At 45.7% G+C, this 18,436-nt stretch overlaps 1 protein-coding gene across 5 annotated transcripts in view; it reads right to left on the bottom strand.

Moving 5' to 3' along the window:
* Positions 1-16,002, bottom strand: part of IQSEC2 (IQ motif and Sec7 domain ArfGEF 2) — a 96,220-nt gene extending 80,218 nt beyond the window's left edge. For 4 of the 5 annotated variants that reach the window (XM_056130013.1, XM_056130014.1, XM_056130010.1 and 1 more), the window contains exon 1: positions 15,022-16,002. In XM_056130013.1, the coding sequence (XP_055985988.1) occupies positions 15,022-15,728 (707 nt within the window). In that variant the 5' untranslated portion in view covers positions 15,729-16,002. Of the gene's footprint in view, positions 1-13,501; positions 13,720-15,021 lie in introns of those variants that run through there. The other variant, XM_056130012.1, reaches the window with a different exon arrangement.
* Between the last annotated feature and the right edge of the window lie 2,434 nt (positions 16,003-18,436).

Here is an 18,436-nt window from a genome sequence, read left to right as displayed (position 1 = left end):
ACCTCTTTCTGTTTTAGCACAGCTCACAACATGCAGCCGACTCAGGCCCTCTGGAATCAGACAATGAGGGAAGCAGTGGCAGGATCAGGACAGAGGTGAGAGCCCCGGGCTGCAATTCCTCAGCTGAGGATACTAACATGATTTCATGGATACAAGTGGCAGAGGCTGAGAAAAGGAGTGCTCCAGAGGCTGTCCCAGGAACACTCATGTTAGGGCTGGAGCCAGAGGCAACAGGCCAAACTGAGGCAACTTGGGGCTGATCATTTGGAGAATTCACTAACAATGTCCATTCTCTGTCTGGATCGAGAAAGCAAAACAACCATTTTTCCCTTTCCCCCAAAGTTTATTCATGGAAAGAGCATGTGGGGAAATAGCCATGGGGAAAGAGAATCAAGACTGACTAAAATCAATTATTTGTAGTTGAGTGGGCTGTACCCGGAAGTGTTTGGGAGCTGGCCCAGAGATCATTCCAACAGTGCCAGGGGTTGAACCTGGGCTCCCTGCATATTCAAAGCATGTGCTTAGCCTACTGAGCCATCTTCTCAATCACACAAAACCCTTTTGGCAAGACGTGACATAGTTCAGTGCTAGAGCACTTGCATTGCATACATGAGGCCCTGGGTTTGGTCTCCAGCATCAAAAAAAACATTTGTGGTTTTTTTTTAAGTTGAATAATGGTTTGTAATATTACATAGGTTTCAGGAGTACAGTCTGAAAATTAACATCTTCTTAACACCAAAAGTCTACTTTCTATCCATATCCATGCAGCTATTTTACCAGATTTATGGCCCCTTCCCCTTCCAGCAACCCTTTTCTTCTCCTGGTCTAAGAGGATGTTTTTGGTTTTTTGTATTTGTTTTGGTTTTGGGGCCACACAGGGGTACTTAGTGCTCACTCCTGGAGGGTTCAGGGTGCCACAAAATGAACCCAGGTCAGTCACATGCAAGGCAAGAGCCCTATCCACTGTACTACCACTCTGGACCTCCTATTTTTTGATTGTTTGTTTCAAAATAAACATTTTTAAAAACTGCTCTAGCTTTGGACATCATGAGCACAGAGTTTATCTCCCCTCTCTCCCAAGAATCCCTCTAAAATGAAAGTGAATAGAATAACATATACATTCCTAACAGTAAAAAGGATAGAAGAAGGTGTTATCAATGAATAAGAGATGTCAAGAAATTTCTGGAAGCAAAAATCCAAGAGAAAATATTCACAAAGTAAAATGATCAGAGGGCCGAAATAGAGGGATGAACAGAAGGAAATATGAAATTCTCCCTTGTCCTCCAGGGCCCACACCTAGAACACAAGTTGCTTGGCATTCACCCCTATGAAAGTATCAGAGGGTTCCTACGAATGAAACTGTCTGGAATGAATTAGGTCATCTAATGGCAGGTTGGCGCCCCCAGAATAAAGTGCTTTTCATTCTAGCGTTTGGAAAGCACCCATTATAACAGCCAGCTCCCTTGTGGCTCACCTAAAATAAAGCCAGCAAGTGGACAGGTCACCCTGGATATACAGATACCTTAGTCAGACTTTCTGTAACCCATCCTAAAACTGAAAAATAGAAAATATGATAGAAAAGTTCAGAGGCCTAGAAGATCATCCAAAAAGCTCTACATCCAACAAACAGACATTCCAGAAATGAAGACGAGATAATTACCAAAGAAACTGTGAAAAAATGGAAAAGTGAAACAAATTATAAGAGTTCACCAAGTACCAGTAATAATAAATAAAAACCATATTTTTTCCTGCCATACCCTGTGGTGTTAGGAGGCACAGGGTAGCATGCTATGCTAGGTACTGAACCCCAAGTTTCCTTCATGTGCTCCAGCCATTTGTGCCATCCCCTGGATCCTGAAAACAGATCCTGGTCTGATTGCAGGTTATATAGGTTATATTAAATTTGCAAAAACAAAGGATATGTGATATTAGCGCTCTTCTGTGAACATATTATATTTCAGTGTGACATGTTAAATTCTTCTTTTAAAATTTTCATATAAAATGTGTCCAGAAGATGCACTATGATTAATCCATGATTTCAATGAGTTCTACACAACAGTAAGTAAATAAGCAGTATATCAAATACATAAAAGAGAAACATATTTCAAAAACTGGTTCAAAAATGAAACAAGGTTAAAAGGTGGAATGATTTTGAGCAATTGTAGAGCATGAAAAGTAAATTCATTGGATCTTGAGGCTGGGAGCATTTTATTGGAATACGGTGACTCTGTGGGAAACATGGTGCAATTATAGTACATCTTTTGGCCCTCCAATGAATAACATGTTCATAATACATAAACAGTGTTGTGGTGGTCAACTTTTAAACTCAGTTTCTCTAGATTAAGAACTGGAGACCTAGTTATTGTTACAAAGCAGAATGCAAAAGTAATATATTTTTCTGGGTTCAAAAGGAACAGGTTCCATAAAGTAGAAGGTGGTAGGGTGGTGGAGAAATGGAGAGAATGGGGCACTGATTATCATGTCTTACAAACAGAATGATCAAGAGATACTCTGAGAAATGGATAGAATCAGAAATCTCAGTTTAAACTATGTAGTCATATAATTACTAAAATTAGTAATTTTAGGAGAAAAGGAGCCAAGTGTTGTCAATAAGCTAAATTCTCATTGGTTATAAGAGTCAATTGGTACTATTCAGCATTAACAAGTGAAGAAATAACCACTGACACATGCTATTGAGAGAAATGAGGCTACCACCAGAAAACTTAAATGGTAAAAGTCAGCATTTATAGGATATGGAAGTGTGTGGGGGTGGAAATCAGGAGGGCAGAGACAGTGTTTTACTATATGCATTCTGTTTACCATTTTCCCTTTTTTAATAACACGGAAAAACTGCTTAGATTAGATTTAATTTTTAAAAAACATATGCTTTCTCTTTCTTTGGACCTCAGTCTCCCACAGTGTACACATAAAATGGGGAAGTGGATGACCCTATGTGGTTAAGATACTGTTTTCCAATCCAAGCTTCGGTTCAGAGCAAAAGTAGAACATTACTTTAGTAAAGCACTGACTCCTGACTAACCAACCCCTCACCTCCTACTACCACAATCATCCATGCAGATGTATTCTTTTTTATATATTTAAATTTTTTATTTTAGGCACCGTGGTTTACAATACTGTTAATGGTAGGGTTTCTTGCCTAAATCATTCCAGCACCACACCTTCAAGTGTCTTCTTCCCTTCACCATTTTCCCAGAGTTCCCTTCATCCTATTCCCCCATCATCCTCCACACCCCTGTGTAAGCTTCATACAGAAGACCAGTGCTTCCCAACCTACACAACCTGATCTACTTCAAACTCCAGGATCACCAGTCCAGCCTCTCCAGCCTTCCATTCATTCAGCTATTTACACCCATTAGTTATTTATACTTGCCTGAGTCACGAATTTTTTGAGGTGACTTACTCCAAGAACATAAGTTAAGGAAAGAATAAAAATTGAACTAGAGAGCCGGAGCGATAGCACAACGGGTAGGGCGTTTGCCTTGCACGCGGCCGACCTGAGTTCGATCCCCGGCATCCCATATGGTCCCTCAAGCACTTCCAGGAGTAATTCCTGAGTGCAGAGCCAGGAATAACCCCTGAGCATCGCTTGGTGTGACCCAAAAAGCAAAAAAAAAAAAAAAATAAATATATTGAACTAGAATATAAAAGCTCAGAAAAAGAGATCAACAGAGATCCAAGTGCTATATACTTCAAATTAACTGGTAGCTGAGTAGAAGGAAGATACAATAAGCCATAACAGCCTGATATTAGGAAGAAGGAAATATACTAGTCTTTAGAGAAAGCAAATCTTTGTGAGCACTGAATTCTTCAAAACATTATTCATGGGAGATTTTACAAAGGAGAAGTAATGCTTTGTTTCCTTTAAGTTTGTATCCTGTTTTGATAATATGCTAATTCAATGAATTAGCATGATTTAGCATGACCATATCCGCAGGATAACCAAGCTTATTGAGGTTTCTCGGGAGTTCAAGATGCAGCTCTGTCTAACGTTCATTGATTTGAAGGCCTTTGATTCTGTTGAGATGGAAGCGGTCATTGAAGCCCTAACCAATCAGGGCATTCAAACTCAATACATCAGGATCCTCCATGAGCCGTATTACAGATTCACTACCAGGATCTCACCAATCTACAAAGAAGTAATCATTGATGTCAAGAGAGGGGTTCAGCAGGGTGATACCATTTCACCAAAACTCTTCAGTGCCACCCTCGAGAACATCATGCGACGACTGGAATGGGAAGGAATGGGAGTGAAGACAGATGGTCGGCAACTACACCACCTCCGCTTTGCTGATGACATTGTTTTAATAACACCAAACATCAGCCAAGCGGCACAAATACTGGCCGACTTCGACCGTGAGTGTGGAACGGTAGGACTACAGCTGAATCTTACGAAGACAATGTTTATGAGAAACAGCCTCGTTCCTGACACTCCATTCGCTCTCAACGGAACCACCATCTTCGAATGCAACAGCTATGTGTACCTAGGTTGAGAAGTCAACATGACAAATGACCTGGCACCTGAGCTGCGCAGGAGGAAGAGAGCAGCTTGGAATGCCTTCAAGAGCGTCGAAGAAATAGCTAAGAGGATGAAGAACCTCCGGCTCCAGGCACATCTCTTTGATTCCACTGTTCTTCCTGCACTAACATATGCCTCAGAGACCTGGGCCCTACGAAAACAGGATGAGAACGCTATTCTGGTCTCCCAAAGAGGAATTGAAAGAGCTATGCTTGGAATATCATGTTTCACTCAAATGAGAGAAAGAATCTGGAGTTCCAACATCCGTCGACGATCAAGAATCAGGGATGCTGTCTCGTTTGCCAAAGCGTCAAAAATCAGATGGGCTGGTCACGTAATGAGATTTAAAGATGACTGCTGGACTAGAGCTGTTACTGACTGGATTCTACGGGATGTCAAAAGACCGCGTGGCCGCCCACCTACCAGATGGTCAGACTTCTTCATCAAGATCATGAATGATCAGTTTGAGGCTCTTCATGTTCCTGGAGCGAAGAGACGCCATTGGGCTACACTAGCACGTGACAGGGACAAATGGAGACGTTACTGGCGCCCGCTCGAGCAAATCGACGATTAACGGGAAGTCAAGTGATCAAGTCAAGTGATCAGGCATGATTTAAAAAAATTAAAGAATCCAGATAATACCATGATTATGAAATGAGGTATAGAGCGTATGCTTTGGCATGGTTTTGGGCCATTTCCCCGATTTTTTTTCCCACAAAAGACTTCATTGAACAAAAGATATGATTGAGTACCAACAGGTATCTGTGGATGGCATTCAAAAGTTGTAAATTGCCATTAAGCTCAGAGAAGTTTACACAGTGGTAACCAGTGATAACCCCGTAGTAATTAGGGACAGAACCTAGATTCCAACTTAAGTTTTTTTTTCTCCAGTGATCATTTCTTGTGATTCTTGTTATTCATATGATGGTGCCTGAAAACAAAGGTACTGAGGCTGGAGAGGTCCTGTTCAAGGGAGAAGGAGCACACTGATACAAGTCTGCCTTAGTCAATGAAAACAGAAACAGGATAAGCATACACTCAGAAACAATCTCTGACCTGCCTCCATTCCTTTCAAAAAGTACCTTTAAGGCAGAAAGCAGCAGAAGAAAGTTGGGCGTGGCAGGAACAGCTTTTGATCTAGGAGAGCAGACTTTAAGTGCTGAACTGGAGGAGACTCTGCCTGCCATCAAAGCAAGGGACCCTTTAGGAGATACTTCCTCTTCATCAAATCTTCTCCTACAAGTTACCAACCTTCTTGGGTCCAAAAGAGACTCATCAGTAAGACACAAAGATAATGATCCCTGCCAACTTTACAGGCAGGAACTAACACATTTGAGGAACAATAATTTGAATGCCAGTATTAATATTAGGGGTTGTCTCTTCTCATCAGAGCTCCTTTGCTCTCACAATGAGTGGGCTAATACAAGGTCTTTCTCTCTTTGGGCCTCAGTCTTCTCATCTGTGAAATGAATAGCTTGAGCTGGGTGCTCTTTAAGGTTCTTCCAACTTGACTTTTCTGTTGGTGTTGTTGAATCTTTCTTGATCACATGGTTGGAGCGATAGGACAGTGGGTAGGTCCCTACACGAGGCTGACCCAAATTTGATCCACAGAATTCCATATGGTTCCACAAGCACCACCAGGAGTGATTCCCTGAGCACAGAGTCAGGAGTAAGACCTAAATGCCACTGGGTGTGGTCCGCCCTCCTCCAAAGAAAGAACTATGGTTTTCAACACATCACCCCATACTCTACAATGCTATCCTTTTCTCCCAGCTGAAAACCCTATGTTGGTTCCCAGTTCCCAGTAGTAAAGCTCCTTATCCTATTATTCACATGTCCTCATGATCTGGACTCAACAACTCTTCATGTTCCTCTCCTGAATCTTCCTGTATCCTTCACCCCCTGCTTCACGTTCTAGTTTTTTTTTTAAAGAGCTCCCTACCCGCACTCCACAAAGACCCTAGCATGTGGGGTGCAGGTTACACATGCTGGTTCCAAGCTTCTGTACATTTCCCATTCTGTCCTCTCTGCTTTAAATTTTCCTTTGGTGCCCAATTCCCACCAACCCACACACCATCATCATTGGTTACCCAGCTCACTCCAACCCTCAGAATAGGCATTACCTCTTCTATAAAGTCTTCTTTGAAAATCTAAATCACATATATTACTTAATTCTCAAAAGATTCATGGTAAGATAGATTATGATATGGCTAGCATATCAGATGTACAGTTGGGGGGGGTGGTGAGAAAGATGGTACAGAGGGTAAGGCACTTGCCTTGCATGCAGCCAGCTTGTGTTTGAAACTGACACTCCATATGGTCCCCTGAGCCTGCCAGAAGTGATCCCTGACCATAGAGCCAGGAGTAAGCCCTGAACACAGCCAGGCATGACCCCAAGCAAAAACAAAACAAAAATACTCCGAAATGTTCAGTTGGGTGAGATGTCTTCCTGTTATATAAGGACATTTTAGGAGGAAAAACAGTACTTTAGAACATAAATTCAATGACAGTAATTCTACAGTAATTTTCAAGAAGAAAATATTGGTTTTCCTTTGGTGAATGAATACATCCTGGAATCCGGTGGGGAACAACAAGGTCCAGATAATGCACTCATTTTATCCCTTAAGAAAAGAAAGAAAAATTGTATAGCTACAATGAAAAACATTTAATATTATCAAATTGTACCTATCAAGTGATGAGTGTGATGCATTTCCTTCTAAAATATAAAGGAAATAGCCTGACTGGCCCTGCAGCCCTGGCTCGTCATCTTTGTTTTGCAAGGGATGTGATGCATCGATTTGGGGTGGGTGGTTTTATTTGCTACATTCTACCTTTAGGGGGCAGGGCAGTCTCACATAATATATTCCATTCTTTTTCCTTGGCTCTACAGGGAACTTTGCCTGGTGTGCTAAGCAGCCTGAAGGTTTTCTGATATGTGTGTGTGTGTGTGTGTGTGTGTGTGTGTGTGTATCTGGAGGCTGGGAAACATGAGTACCACCTGCCAGAAAATACAGTTGTATCCTTATTTATTATTTGGGAAAATCGAAGATCTGAAAGTTGGAATGAAGTCCTTTCTTGGAATCACCATTTCTAAGAATGCTTAAGTCCGATAGAGTGTGGGCTCCTAAATGCTTGAGAATGCACTTCTCCATGTAAATGCTTTCAACATGGATGCTTGGAGAAAGGCTGACTAACAAGAGGAAGTAAACATAACTAACAAATTATCTTGCCCTACATGAGTCGTCCCCAAAGAGTCCCCAAGCCATTTATTTCATCATTCTTCTCCCAATCAGTGTTTATTATTCTGTCAGGAAAAACAGCAGGGAATGATCCAGAGGTGCTCATTTTATTTTGATTCTGCCCAATTCAGGGTCTGAGCTCAATAAAGAATTTTCTGGGTAAATAAGCAACATCCCAAAGGACAAGGCAGATTGCACACAAGCCTTATGGAAGCCTCTTTGTTCCTTTCAGAACAGAAAATTTTGCACTGAGGGTCAAGGCCATGGGATGACATGGGACGTCATGGTCATGGTATTAGCCCTAAAGTTCTTGTTCAAGTCTTGTTCAATTGTGATACCCAATATTATATCAAACAAGGATCCTGGTGAGTATGAGGAGCACAGAAAACAGAAGCCATAATAGTTTTTGGGAGCATGCAAGCCAAACTAATTCGGAAGTTGAATTTTCTCTATAGAATTCCTAGAAGGAAAGAAAACTTCACTGCAAAGTCTCACCCTCCCGATTATTCCATAGCTTAGAGGCCAGCTGGGCATTCTAGGGGAAAGGGCAGCTCAGATAGAGAAGGGAGCACCAAATAAAGCGTGTTTGGAGGATCCTACCAGGAGGGGAGATGCATGTTGAAAGTAGACTATGGACTGAACATGTTTGCCACTCAATGCCTCTTTTGCAGACCACAACACCCAAAAGAAGAGAGAAAACACAAGGGATTGCCCTGCCACAGAGGCAGGGTGGGATGGGGGGGGGGATGGGGGGGATATTATCCATGGTGGTGGAAAATGGGCACTGGTGGAGGGATGGGTATTTGATCATTGTATAATCGAAACCCAAGCACAAAAATTGTAAATCTACAACTGTACCTCATGGTGTTTCACCAATAATAATAAAAAAAGGGAAAAAAAGTCTCACCCTCCCCTCTGCGATCAGCGCACCCAGCATTAAATCTGAAATTTATTTGTCTACTCAAAACTTATTTGAGTTGCTACTTTGTGCTGTACTGTGTCTTTCAAAGTTTTTAGCTTGTTCATTTTGGCCTGTAGCACCCAGCACAGGGCCTGCCATAACATGTACTCAACATGTTATGGCAATCAAATCTCAGTCCTAAGGGCCTCTCAATAAAATACAGGGGATACTGAAAAGAAACAAATAATGTCCAACACATATAAGAAGTGGCAAAGAAGAATGTAGGAGATGGCTCAGTGGCTAAAAGTGCCTGATCCCTAGTGCCACCCACCTGAACTCAGAGCAGTCCTAGTGGCTCTGCTATATGTGATTCAAGATGGCCCTGCAACAGAATGTGAAAGTTTTCATACATAGCTGGGTGTGTTCAAGGACCACAACCAAGCATGTAATCCACCCCAGTGAACATCACAATGGAAAAAAATGTATGAGCATCAGAGCCAAGAATCTGACCCTGGGCAAATACTAAACCAGAATGTGCTTGAGCACCACAACTCAAATAAGTGTGAACCCTAGAGAGCATGTGTGCAAGCTCCGCAACTGATTTGACCCATGATGAACACCACAACCACACTAAGCATATGCAACACTTAATCATCAAAACAATAGCAATGGATAGAAAGTGTTTGGGAAAGAATGTCAATAAATACACTGTAAGAAGAGGTATAGGGGTAAAGTGTTCATATCAAGGTCAGGGACAAACAAACACACAAACCTGAGAGAAATGAAAGCCAAGTTCTACCTGGGAACTGGATAAAGCAACCCAGGAGATGAGAACAGCAAATGCAAAGACAACCAGAGGTAGTCAGAAAAGTAGTGGAATAATGGGGCAGACAGGCCAGCATGGGGAGAAAGGAAAGGTGAGGCAAGATCCTAAGAGTGCTAAGAAAAGTGCCTGCCATAGAAGTAGGCATGGGGTGGGGGGTGCGGGCTGATGAGAGGGAACCTGGAGGGAGGGATGGGTGTTGGAATACTGTATGATTGAAATCCAATCATGAACAGATTTGTAAGGGTCTATCTCATAGTGATTGAAAAGATAGTTTTTTAAAAAAGAATACTAAATATGACAGGCACAGGATTCTTAACATCTTACCATAAACCACCAAAAGAAAGAAACCACTGGTGTCCTGCAGAAAGTTTGGCCTAGCCACGCCTCATCACGAGCTTAACGGAGCAAGAAAAAAAGGGTGGGGCTGGAGCAATAGCACAGCGGGTAGGGCGTTTGCCTTGTACATGGCCAACCCGGGTTCAATTCTGCATCCCATATGGTCCTCTGAGCACCGCTAGGGGTGATTCCTGTGTTCAGAGCCAGGAGTAACCCCTGTGCATCGCCCGGTGTGACCCAAAAAGAAAAAACAAACAGAAGGGGCATCTAGTTAACTGGGCTGATTAATTTTTTTCTGCTTGCGACCCCTTTTTGCCACTGCCGAGAAACAATTTGGATTCATTACATGTTTGATTTGGAATTCATTTTTTATTATTGTGCATTCAGAAACCTTTTACTGTTGCTAATTTTTTACCTCCTCCCCACATTCAGTTTCAGTTATATATGGGGTCCTGACCCACAGTTTAAGAATCTAGTAGGTCTAGGAGACTATGGAAAAAATACAGGAGGCAATCCTGACTCCAAAAATGATCCTTAAAGCTCTGAGCTGGAAGAAGAGCCAAGCCTGGAGTCGTGTTTCAACATTTTTATACCCCACCTGCAAGTGCTAAAGGTGTATTAAAAATTACAGAGCCAACCAATTCTGGACCTCATGTAGGTGTGTAAACTGAAGGACCGTTCTGATTTGTTTCTTCAGCTAAAATGAGGCTAATACATGCCCCCTGGCAGGGACTCTGTGTTGATGAGATCAGAGGCAGTACTTCATGATGGATAGTCCCCAGATCACTGAGAACACCTGGGGCCCTGTCACCTGGGTTTTATCTGGAACCTTCTTAGCCCTGCTATTTATTCATGGAGTGACCTTGGTTAATTTATGTGACCTTTCTGGCCTTGGTTTTTCAATCTGTAGAATGTATTTAATAGTAATAGCTCCCATCAAAGGATTCATGTGAATACTGAGTGAATGTATATGTGGAAAGTACTCAGAACAAATAGTTCTTGCACACAGTGTCTGCAGGATGGTTAGCTTTAATTACATAAATTTACCTAAACTACTATCTAGCAGATGAAAAGCTAAGACCTAGCACACATTTGGCCTCTGTGTCCATGCTTCCAGTCTTTACTCTGCTCCCAACATGCTCAGAGGCCACAGTAAGCAGGAATGATATAGAGTAGCAGATGGCAAGTACAGGTGCAGATTCTTCCTCTCACCTCTACTTTCATTGCACACCAGGAGTCCAGTCATTCTTCTTCAAAGGTCCCCATCCAGGTCCTTGATTAGTGCCCTGTCTTCTCCTGATCCTTCCTTCCTCAGAACTTCCACTCTTCACTACCCCTCTCATTTGTCTGAAGCAGCATCACCATGGTGGTGAGGCTGGAACCTTGTGTCTCTGGGGGTGGGGGTGGGAGGAAGGCTTAGCAAGTGCAAAGAGCATAGAATTAGCTCTGCCTGGTGGCCCCTCCTGCTCAGTTCACACAGCCAAGAAATGTTTGTGGCTGACAACAACCCAATTCCTGCCCCAGATCTAGCCAGAGAGGCAAGACTCCTCAATTTTTCATTCAACTCAACAGTATTATTTCTTCCCACGCAATTATAATGCTCACACTGAAGTGAGGGCAAAAGAAATGTCTTTTTCTCCTAAGAAGCAGAGAGAACCTCTCAAAAAGTGCCGAAGACACCAAAAGAGACACTATTCCAGAGCCCCCAACACCCAGAGATGGCTTGCTTCCTCTCTCCCAAAGCTCTCTCTCATCCGTTTCAGGAAACACACTGGCACTGACACCCTTCTCCAGCACCCCCCTCACAGCAGCTCTGAGAGACCATGGATTTCCCTGTCTGTCAAGAATACCAGGTGTCCTCCATCATGGACATCAGCAGGTCTGTAAAGTCTTTCAGGTACTGGAACTACATGGAGGTGAGCAGGCCAAGTTCAATAATGAAAGCAAAGTGTAGTGATTTCCTCTAAAGATTTGAGGTGGGGGTAGGAAGGTGGGGGTGGTCATAATTCAAGGGGGAAAACCTGAGCCATGGACAAGATTAGAAACCACTGGTAAACAAGCCATCCACTGGATGAGTGAAAGTCAGGTCTCATCACACTCTGTGCTAGACTGGAAAAGCCACATCCCAAGCACAGTACAGGCCACACTGCCTTCCAGAAACCTTTCCAGAAAAGATGGTGCAAAAGCATATAGGAATCTGGGTGCGGGGGTTGGAGGATGGGGTGGCACTGGCATGGATAACAGCTGCTATTAATGGGTCAATTTTCTCAAGACTGGGAAGCTTTCTTATTGAAAGTGGAGCATCAAGTGTGACACCTCACTTCTCTGAGCCCTCTGTTTCTTCAGCTGTAAGATTGGGACTGTGGTGGTGGATAGGACTCAAAGTCCGTTTCAGAGAGGACCATCAACAAGCCGCCCCTGGGCCCAGGACCCTCTTTCCCTTCTTCCTCCAGCAGAGGGAGCTTGGGGATCAGGAGCACCTAGCCTGTACCAGCTATACCTATCCTCCCCCAATGCTGCAGCCTCTGCTGCTCAACTCCCACCCTGCCCGCCCTGCTTCTCACCCACTCCTTCCAAACTCAGAACAGGCCTGGCAGGGGAGTTGCTTGCTACAGCAGCTGCAGCAATCCAGGCAATGGCTACTGTATCAACAGGCCCCTCTGACACCTCCCCTGGAGGGAGAGAGGAGAGGAGAGAGACATAGCCTTCTTTCCTCCCACATGGACTACTCCCCCACCATATCCCAGAGTCCCCTCTTACTGTCCTAATCCTCTAGATGCCTAAGCATACCCTCCTTGCTCTCTCAGCTCAGTACCTGGCCAGGATCTGAAGCCAATACACTCCTCTGGGTTGAAAAGCTCTAGAGTAAAAAGAATAGGTCTCAGAGATTTCTGAGCTTGGGTTTTAGTCCCAGCCACATTAGGAAATAGGACCACTATAACCTTGAGCAAGGTCTTTTCATCAAGGAGCCTCAGTTTTCCCATCTCTAAAATGGAGTTGCTAATGCTCCCTGCATTAGCTGTTGTGAGGACCAAAAGAGGTACAGATGACTGTACAAGTATACAGTCTAAGGCTAGAAGAAATATGAAGTACTGTCTAAACCCAGTTGTCTGTTTGGTAGCAAGTGTGAAGCAAGGAAATCCGACTACCTAAAGGATGCACACAAAAGAGGAAAGATCCACAGGCAGTATAGTGCGACAGCAGAAGCACAAATCTCAAGAGCAAACAGGCTTGCAGCCAGCCAAGACACTCATATCTGCATCTGCAGGATGGTGAATCGGAGGGTAATAGAATCCTGAAATGGGGGAATTCTCAGGCCATTTCATTGATTTTTATGCCCAATTCAGTCTCCAGCTCCCCTCAACCCCCACCCCAACCCCAGCCTCTGCTGAACACATTCAACCAGCGCTCACCCCCACCTGCAGCAGTTTACTGCAATGCCAGATGGCCAGGTTTGAAAGTTCTCCCTGATTTATCACAAATTTCTCCAGGTTCTGCTTCGAGGAGCCACTCATAATGAGGCTGCTTCCTCTATCACAGGCCCGACCACTCTAGACAGATCTTCCACAGCCACGCTCAAAGACCATCATGCCCATCCAGTCTTCTCTGCCCCACCTCACCAGGGCTCTTGCCTCAAAGGGCCTGATTTGGTTAATCAGTACCTTGCCTCCAGTGTAGTGCCCAAGCTGCACACAGTGAGTCCTTCAGGAATGGGCTCCCAGCAACCCCACCTAGGCAGGATTGCCCATGTACCCTGCCCATGGACTACGCGGGGCCAGTTCACACCAAAACTCAGCTGAGGGTGCATTGCAGTGGCCCCAGCCAAGACCTTGAGCAGTAGCTGCTGCTCCTGGGACCCAGCCATCTCAACCCAGCACCCCAGCCTGCTGCCTCACCACGGGGGAGTTGCAGAGAGCTGTCTCCCAGCAGATTTCCTGAGGCAGAAGGCTTCCCCACCCCCAGCCCAGCCTCCAAGAGACACTCCACTGGTTGTGGCACATGGTAGGGCCAGCTGAGCAGTGAGAGGAGGGGGAAGGACCGTTCATTCGTTAGAGGACTTCAGACTTGTTCTGTAGTGTAGCTGGATTAGTCACAGGGCTGTCAAATCTATGCTGGAAGGGTCCTTAAAGAGCAGCCAAGGCAGCCGTTGCCTTGCAAAAGGGGGAAATGGGGACCTGAAAGAGGAAGCGACTCAGTCAAGGTCATAAAGCCAGTCTGCAGCAGAGCTGGAAGGGGAACCCGGGTCTCCTTAGACCCAGTTCAGTAATCTTTCCCAAAGAGCAGAAAAGAAATAAGGCAGCCCTATGAGCCCCTGACTTTCTCAGTCAGAGAACTATTCCCACCAGTTTATGGTGGTATTCACACAAAAAAAGTGTACACAGACCATGTGCCACAAACCCAAGAGATACTGCCAACGTGTCCCAAATAGGCAGGCATAGAGACCCCAACTGGTAAACTGGCACTGGCCCAATGAAAGGGAAGCGCTATAGACTACACTTCTCTAAAAAGCATCCCATGTTCTTTAAATGGGGAGTATTTTTCTTGGTAGAGAAGGGATGGTCTTGGAGGAGCTAGTCAAGGGCCTGGCCTCCATCTTTGCTCCCCTGGCCAAAACGTGCTGCAGTTCCTCTCTGAGGGAGATCTCAGTTCTCCAGCATTCTGGTCACTGGTGCCTTTCAAGATAAGGAAGAAGCCGAGGCTGCCAGAGAAGACAAGACCAGGGACTTAGATGTGTAGAGGAAATCTCATCAGGCAATAAATAAATAAATAAATAATGGACGGTGGTGGGGGATGCTGGGGGAGCTGTGAATTGAAATGTAGCCTACAATTTAAAAAAAAATCTCAATCAGCCCACCTCACATAAATAGATGTCCAAGCTGTCGAGGGACGGCTAGGAGGTGAAGAAGTGGAGGGGTGGTGACAGCTCTAGGCCCTGACTGGTCAGGTTTGGAGAAGAGTCAAGCTGCACTCATCTGGCCAGCCTGCCTAGGTGGCTCTCAGAGGGGTGTTGGCTACCTGAGGGGAACCTAGTTTCCCCATTCTCCTCCACCACCACCACCCTCAGGTTACACCAGGAGAGGAAGACAGGAAATCAGGCACGGGTTTTCTTACTTTACCAGCCAAACAAGTTGAAGAGGGAACTAGAGAGCAAGAGCCCCGGGTACAAACACACATATCTTACTTTCTCTGGAGCGTTGTGGCCGGGCTGGTGCTGGTACTGGTGCTGTGGCCACCGCCGGCTCCGGGGCTGGAGCTCCTGGATGCGCCACGGCTCAGTTGGCCCCGCTCCCGCTGGGCACGGGACCCCACACCCACCACAGCCGAATATCCGCCTTCCTTCTCGCGGCCGGGGTGCATGGGCCCAGCATCCCGCCCGCCACGCTCGCGACCCAGGGCTGGGTTTTCGTGGTGCAGGTGACACTGGGCCATGTCGCGTTCGCGGGCTGGGTAGCCAGTAGTGTCCTGAAGCGGGTAGGAGGCATCCCGCTCCTTGTCCCGATATATGGCTTCCCGGTTCTGGTAGGCGCCATCCCGGTTCGGATAGCCCACGTCCCGGGTCGCCTGGTGGAACTGGCTCTCCCGCAGCTCGCGGTGGTGGAACTGGGTCTCGCGCAGGTTCTGGTATTGGCTTTCACGACCGGGGCTGTCCCGCACACCGTGCGGGTCCCTGTGCAGCTCCCCGCGGTGCAACTGGCTCTCCTCCCTCAGGTCGCGGTTCTCCTGGGTGAGCTGGTCCAGCTGGCCCTCCAGTTCTTCGATGCGCCGCCGCTGGGTCTCCAGCAGCTGCTGCTGGCTTTCGATAATGTTGTTCAGTTCCAGCAGGTACTCCACTGCCCGGTTGGGGCTTTCAGATCCCGGGCCCCCCGGGGGCCCCGACCCCGCCTCCATTCTAGCAGCCCAGGGACAGGGAAAGGGACAGGAGAGCCCGGTCCCTGCTCGCTCACTGCGCCACCCTCCCCCGGGCCCAGCCGGGGGAGGGGGCCGGCGGGACGCAAGGGCGCGCACCGGGCTTGAGGGCCCGGGGGCCCGGGGGGGCCCGGGAGACAGCGCTGGGACTGATGGCACGGGGAGCAGGAGCTGAAGCTGCCGCTGCCGCTGCCACCACCGCCACCGCTGGGGAGGACGCGGCCCACGGCGCTCCGCCCGCTGCGGAGTCACTGCGCAGCGCTGCCGCGCGGGACCGCCCCGGCCGCTGGCCCGCCTCCCGCCCCTGCCCCCACCCGCTCTTCTGGCCCGCCCCCGCACGCCCCACCTGCAACCGCCACCCGTACCCAAAGCCTGGCTGGCCCCAAGGCGCCCACTCCGGTCCTGGGCCAGCCCCATCACGGCTGTCAGAGATCTCTCTGTTGCACTGGTCCCAGAGTCCTCACCTATTGAAACCCATCATCCTAGTGCCATTTAATGTCCCTCGGCTTTGCCTGGACAAGATCTTCACCTAAGATCTCTGAAGAACCCTCACGCCGGACAGCTCCCTGGTCCGGGCATTTCATACACTCATCTTGTAGTTCTGCAAATCACAAGTGTCAGATTCCCCATCCCATCACACCCACTGTAACACCGATCTCAGGCAACCTTCCTCCAGACCATTTCACCATCTCCTCCTGGCTAGCCCTTGAACCGTCCCTCCAGTACAAATTGTTCTGTATCTCTTCAGCCTAGCCACACTTCAGCTCCCAAATCTCAACAGTCCCTGATACCCCCACTTTCCCCAATACATACAGCATCACAGACAACAGCTTTTCCAGCCAGCTGGCTGCTAAACTATCATCCAAATCAGTGTGAGATCCCCTATCTCAACCCTAAACCTGAACCAGGATCCCCCATGTACCATGTTAGCCAATCCCTGGGTCTTCCATTCAAGTCAATACCAGGATCGCCCATGTCAATGAGTTTCAAAACTTCCCATAGGAGTCAGTCTAAGGATAAAAAGCTCCATTTTTTCACTCATTAATTCAACCTTTCTTTTTTTTCTCCTTTGAAAGTGCTTTCTCCATTTTCTCATAGTCTGTATCCAGTGAAATAGTTCTCATTTGGTATCCTCAAATGCCATTTTCCTAAAGCCAACCCTGATGTCCCCAGCAGAGTGCTTGCTTTCTGTCTCCTTTTGATGTTCCACTGCACTTCCTTTACACTTCTCTGGAGGCACTTGTAGGACAAGTGGAACTCTTCTTTATAGCACACTTGTTTGTGTTTTTTTGTATCCTTTGCCAGACTGAGCTCCTTAAAAGCAGAAACATGTCTTCACTTATCTTTGTGAATAGGTTGGGGTAGAGGAGAAAGCATGAGTTTCACAGTCAAATAAGACTGGATTTAAGTTTTATCCTCTTATCTCTGAACTTCCATTCAACTGTCAATGACATCTACCTTACTCAGGTGGTCCTGAAAAAAAATCATGTTAAAACATTTGGAAAAAGAAAACCCACAGCATAAGAGAAAATACTTACAAATCATACATTTGATAAGAACCTTATCTAGAATTTGTAAAGAACTCCTACAGCTCAACAACAAAAAGGTAACCCATTTTTTCCTAATGGGCAAAGGACTTGAATAGATATTTCTCCAAAGCAGATGTACAAATGACCATATGAAATGTCATATGTCGTACAAATGAAAATATGCTCAACATCATTAGTCATTAGGGAAATGCAGCTCAAAGCCACAATGAACTTTCTGAGCTCCCCATAAAACATTGTTCTGGGTTCTTAATATTAACTTCCAGGAAAAAAGTTCAGAGTCCTTGACACTAAAGATGAAGAAGTAGAATGTTCTTATATTTCTTGTAGCTGGAACCCATTGAGGTGGCACCAACCTTGATTTCCAAATGAAAAGGGGGATTTGAAAAAGAAAATCTAGTAGAATTGTTATGATAAATCTAAAGAGAATGTAGAAGGCTGGAGGAGTGGGGTGGCAGGAGGGAAACTGGGACATTGGTAGTGGGAAATGTACACCTGGTGAAAGGACAGGTGTTGGAACATTGTATGACTGAAACCAAATCATGAACAACTTTGCAATGTGTATGTCATGGCTATTCAATAAAAAATTAAATAAAGATAGTGTAAAAGAAACTTCTGTTAGTTGGCTCATGCTATTGTTTCCTTTGAAGACAGAGCTTTCAAATGACATATCCTCCAGATACAATGGTCAGTGGGCTGTGCTGAAGTTTTCTGCTGCTAGTGAGATCCTAGGAGGTAACTGCTGGCTAATTACTTCCTAGGACCTTTGCCAAACCGACCCAGGCAGCCTCTTAGGATCAAAGATTTCTGGTGATCACTGATCCTAAGGCCAGTCACAGGACTTTCACAAGGACTTTGTGCAACGCAAACTAACCTTGGCACTATGCAAATATTGCCATCCCATGCAGTAACAAGGATGCTCATTCAGTAGGTTGTGTGGTGAATGCTGGCTGGGCATATTGTGCACACACATGGCATAGTCTCCAATATACATCCATGTTTCTTCTAGAGAGATTGAAAAATAAGAGCAGGCTGCAATTGAAGAGCTGTGACCAACAAGAAATTTCAGGGAGAAACAACTGCTTCAACTCCCGAGTTTACCACTACTAAACCCAAAGTCATGGTAGGTCTGAAGTGTTCTCT

The sequence above is a fragment of the Sorex fumeus genome, unplaced genomic scaffold, assembly GCF_029834395.1.
Source record: "Sorex fumeus unplaced genomic scaffold, SorFum_2.1 ptg000073l, whole genome shotgun sequence".
Lineage (NCBI taxonomy): Eukaryota > Metazoa > Chordata > Mammalia > Eulipotyphla > Soricidae > Sorex > Sorex fumeus.
Note: the sequence above shows the minus strand (reverse complement) of the source record. Positions and strands in the feature narration are given on the sequence as shown.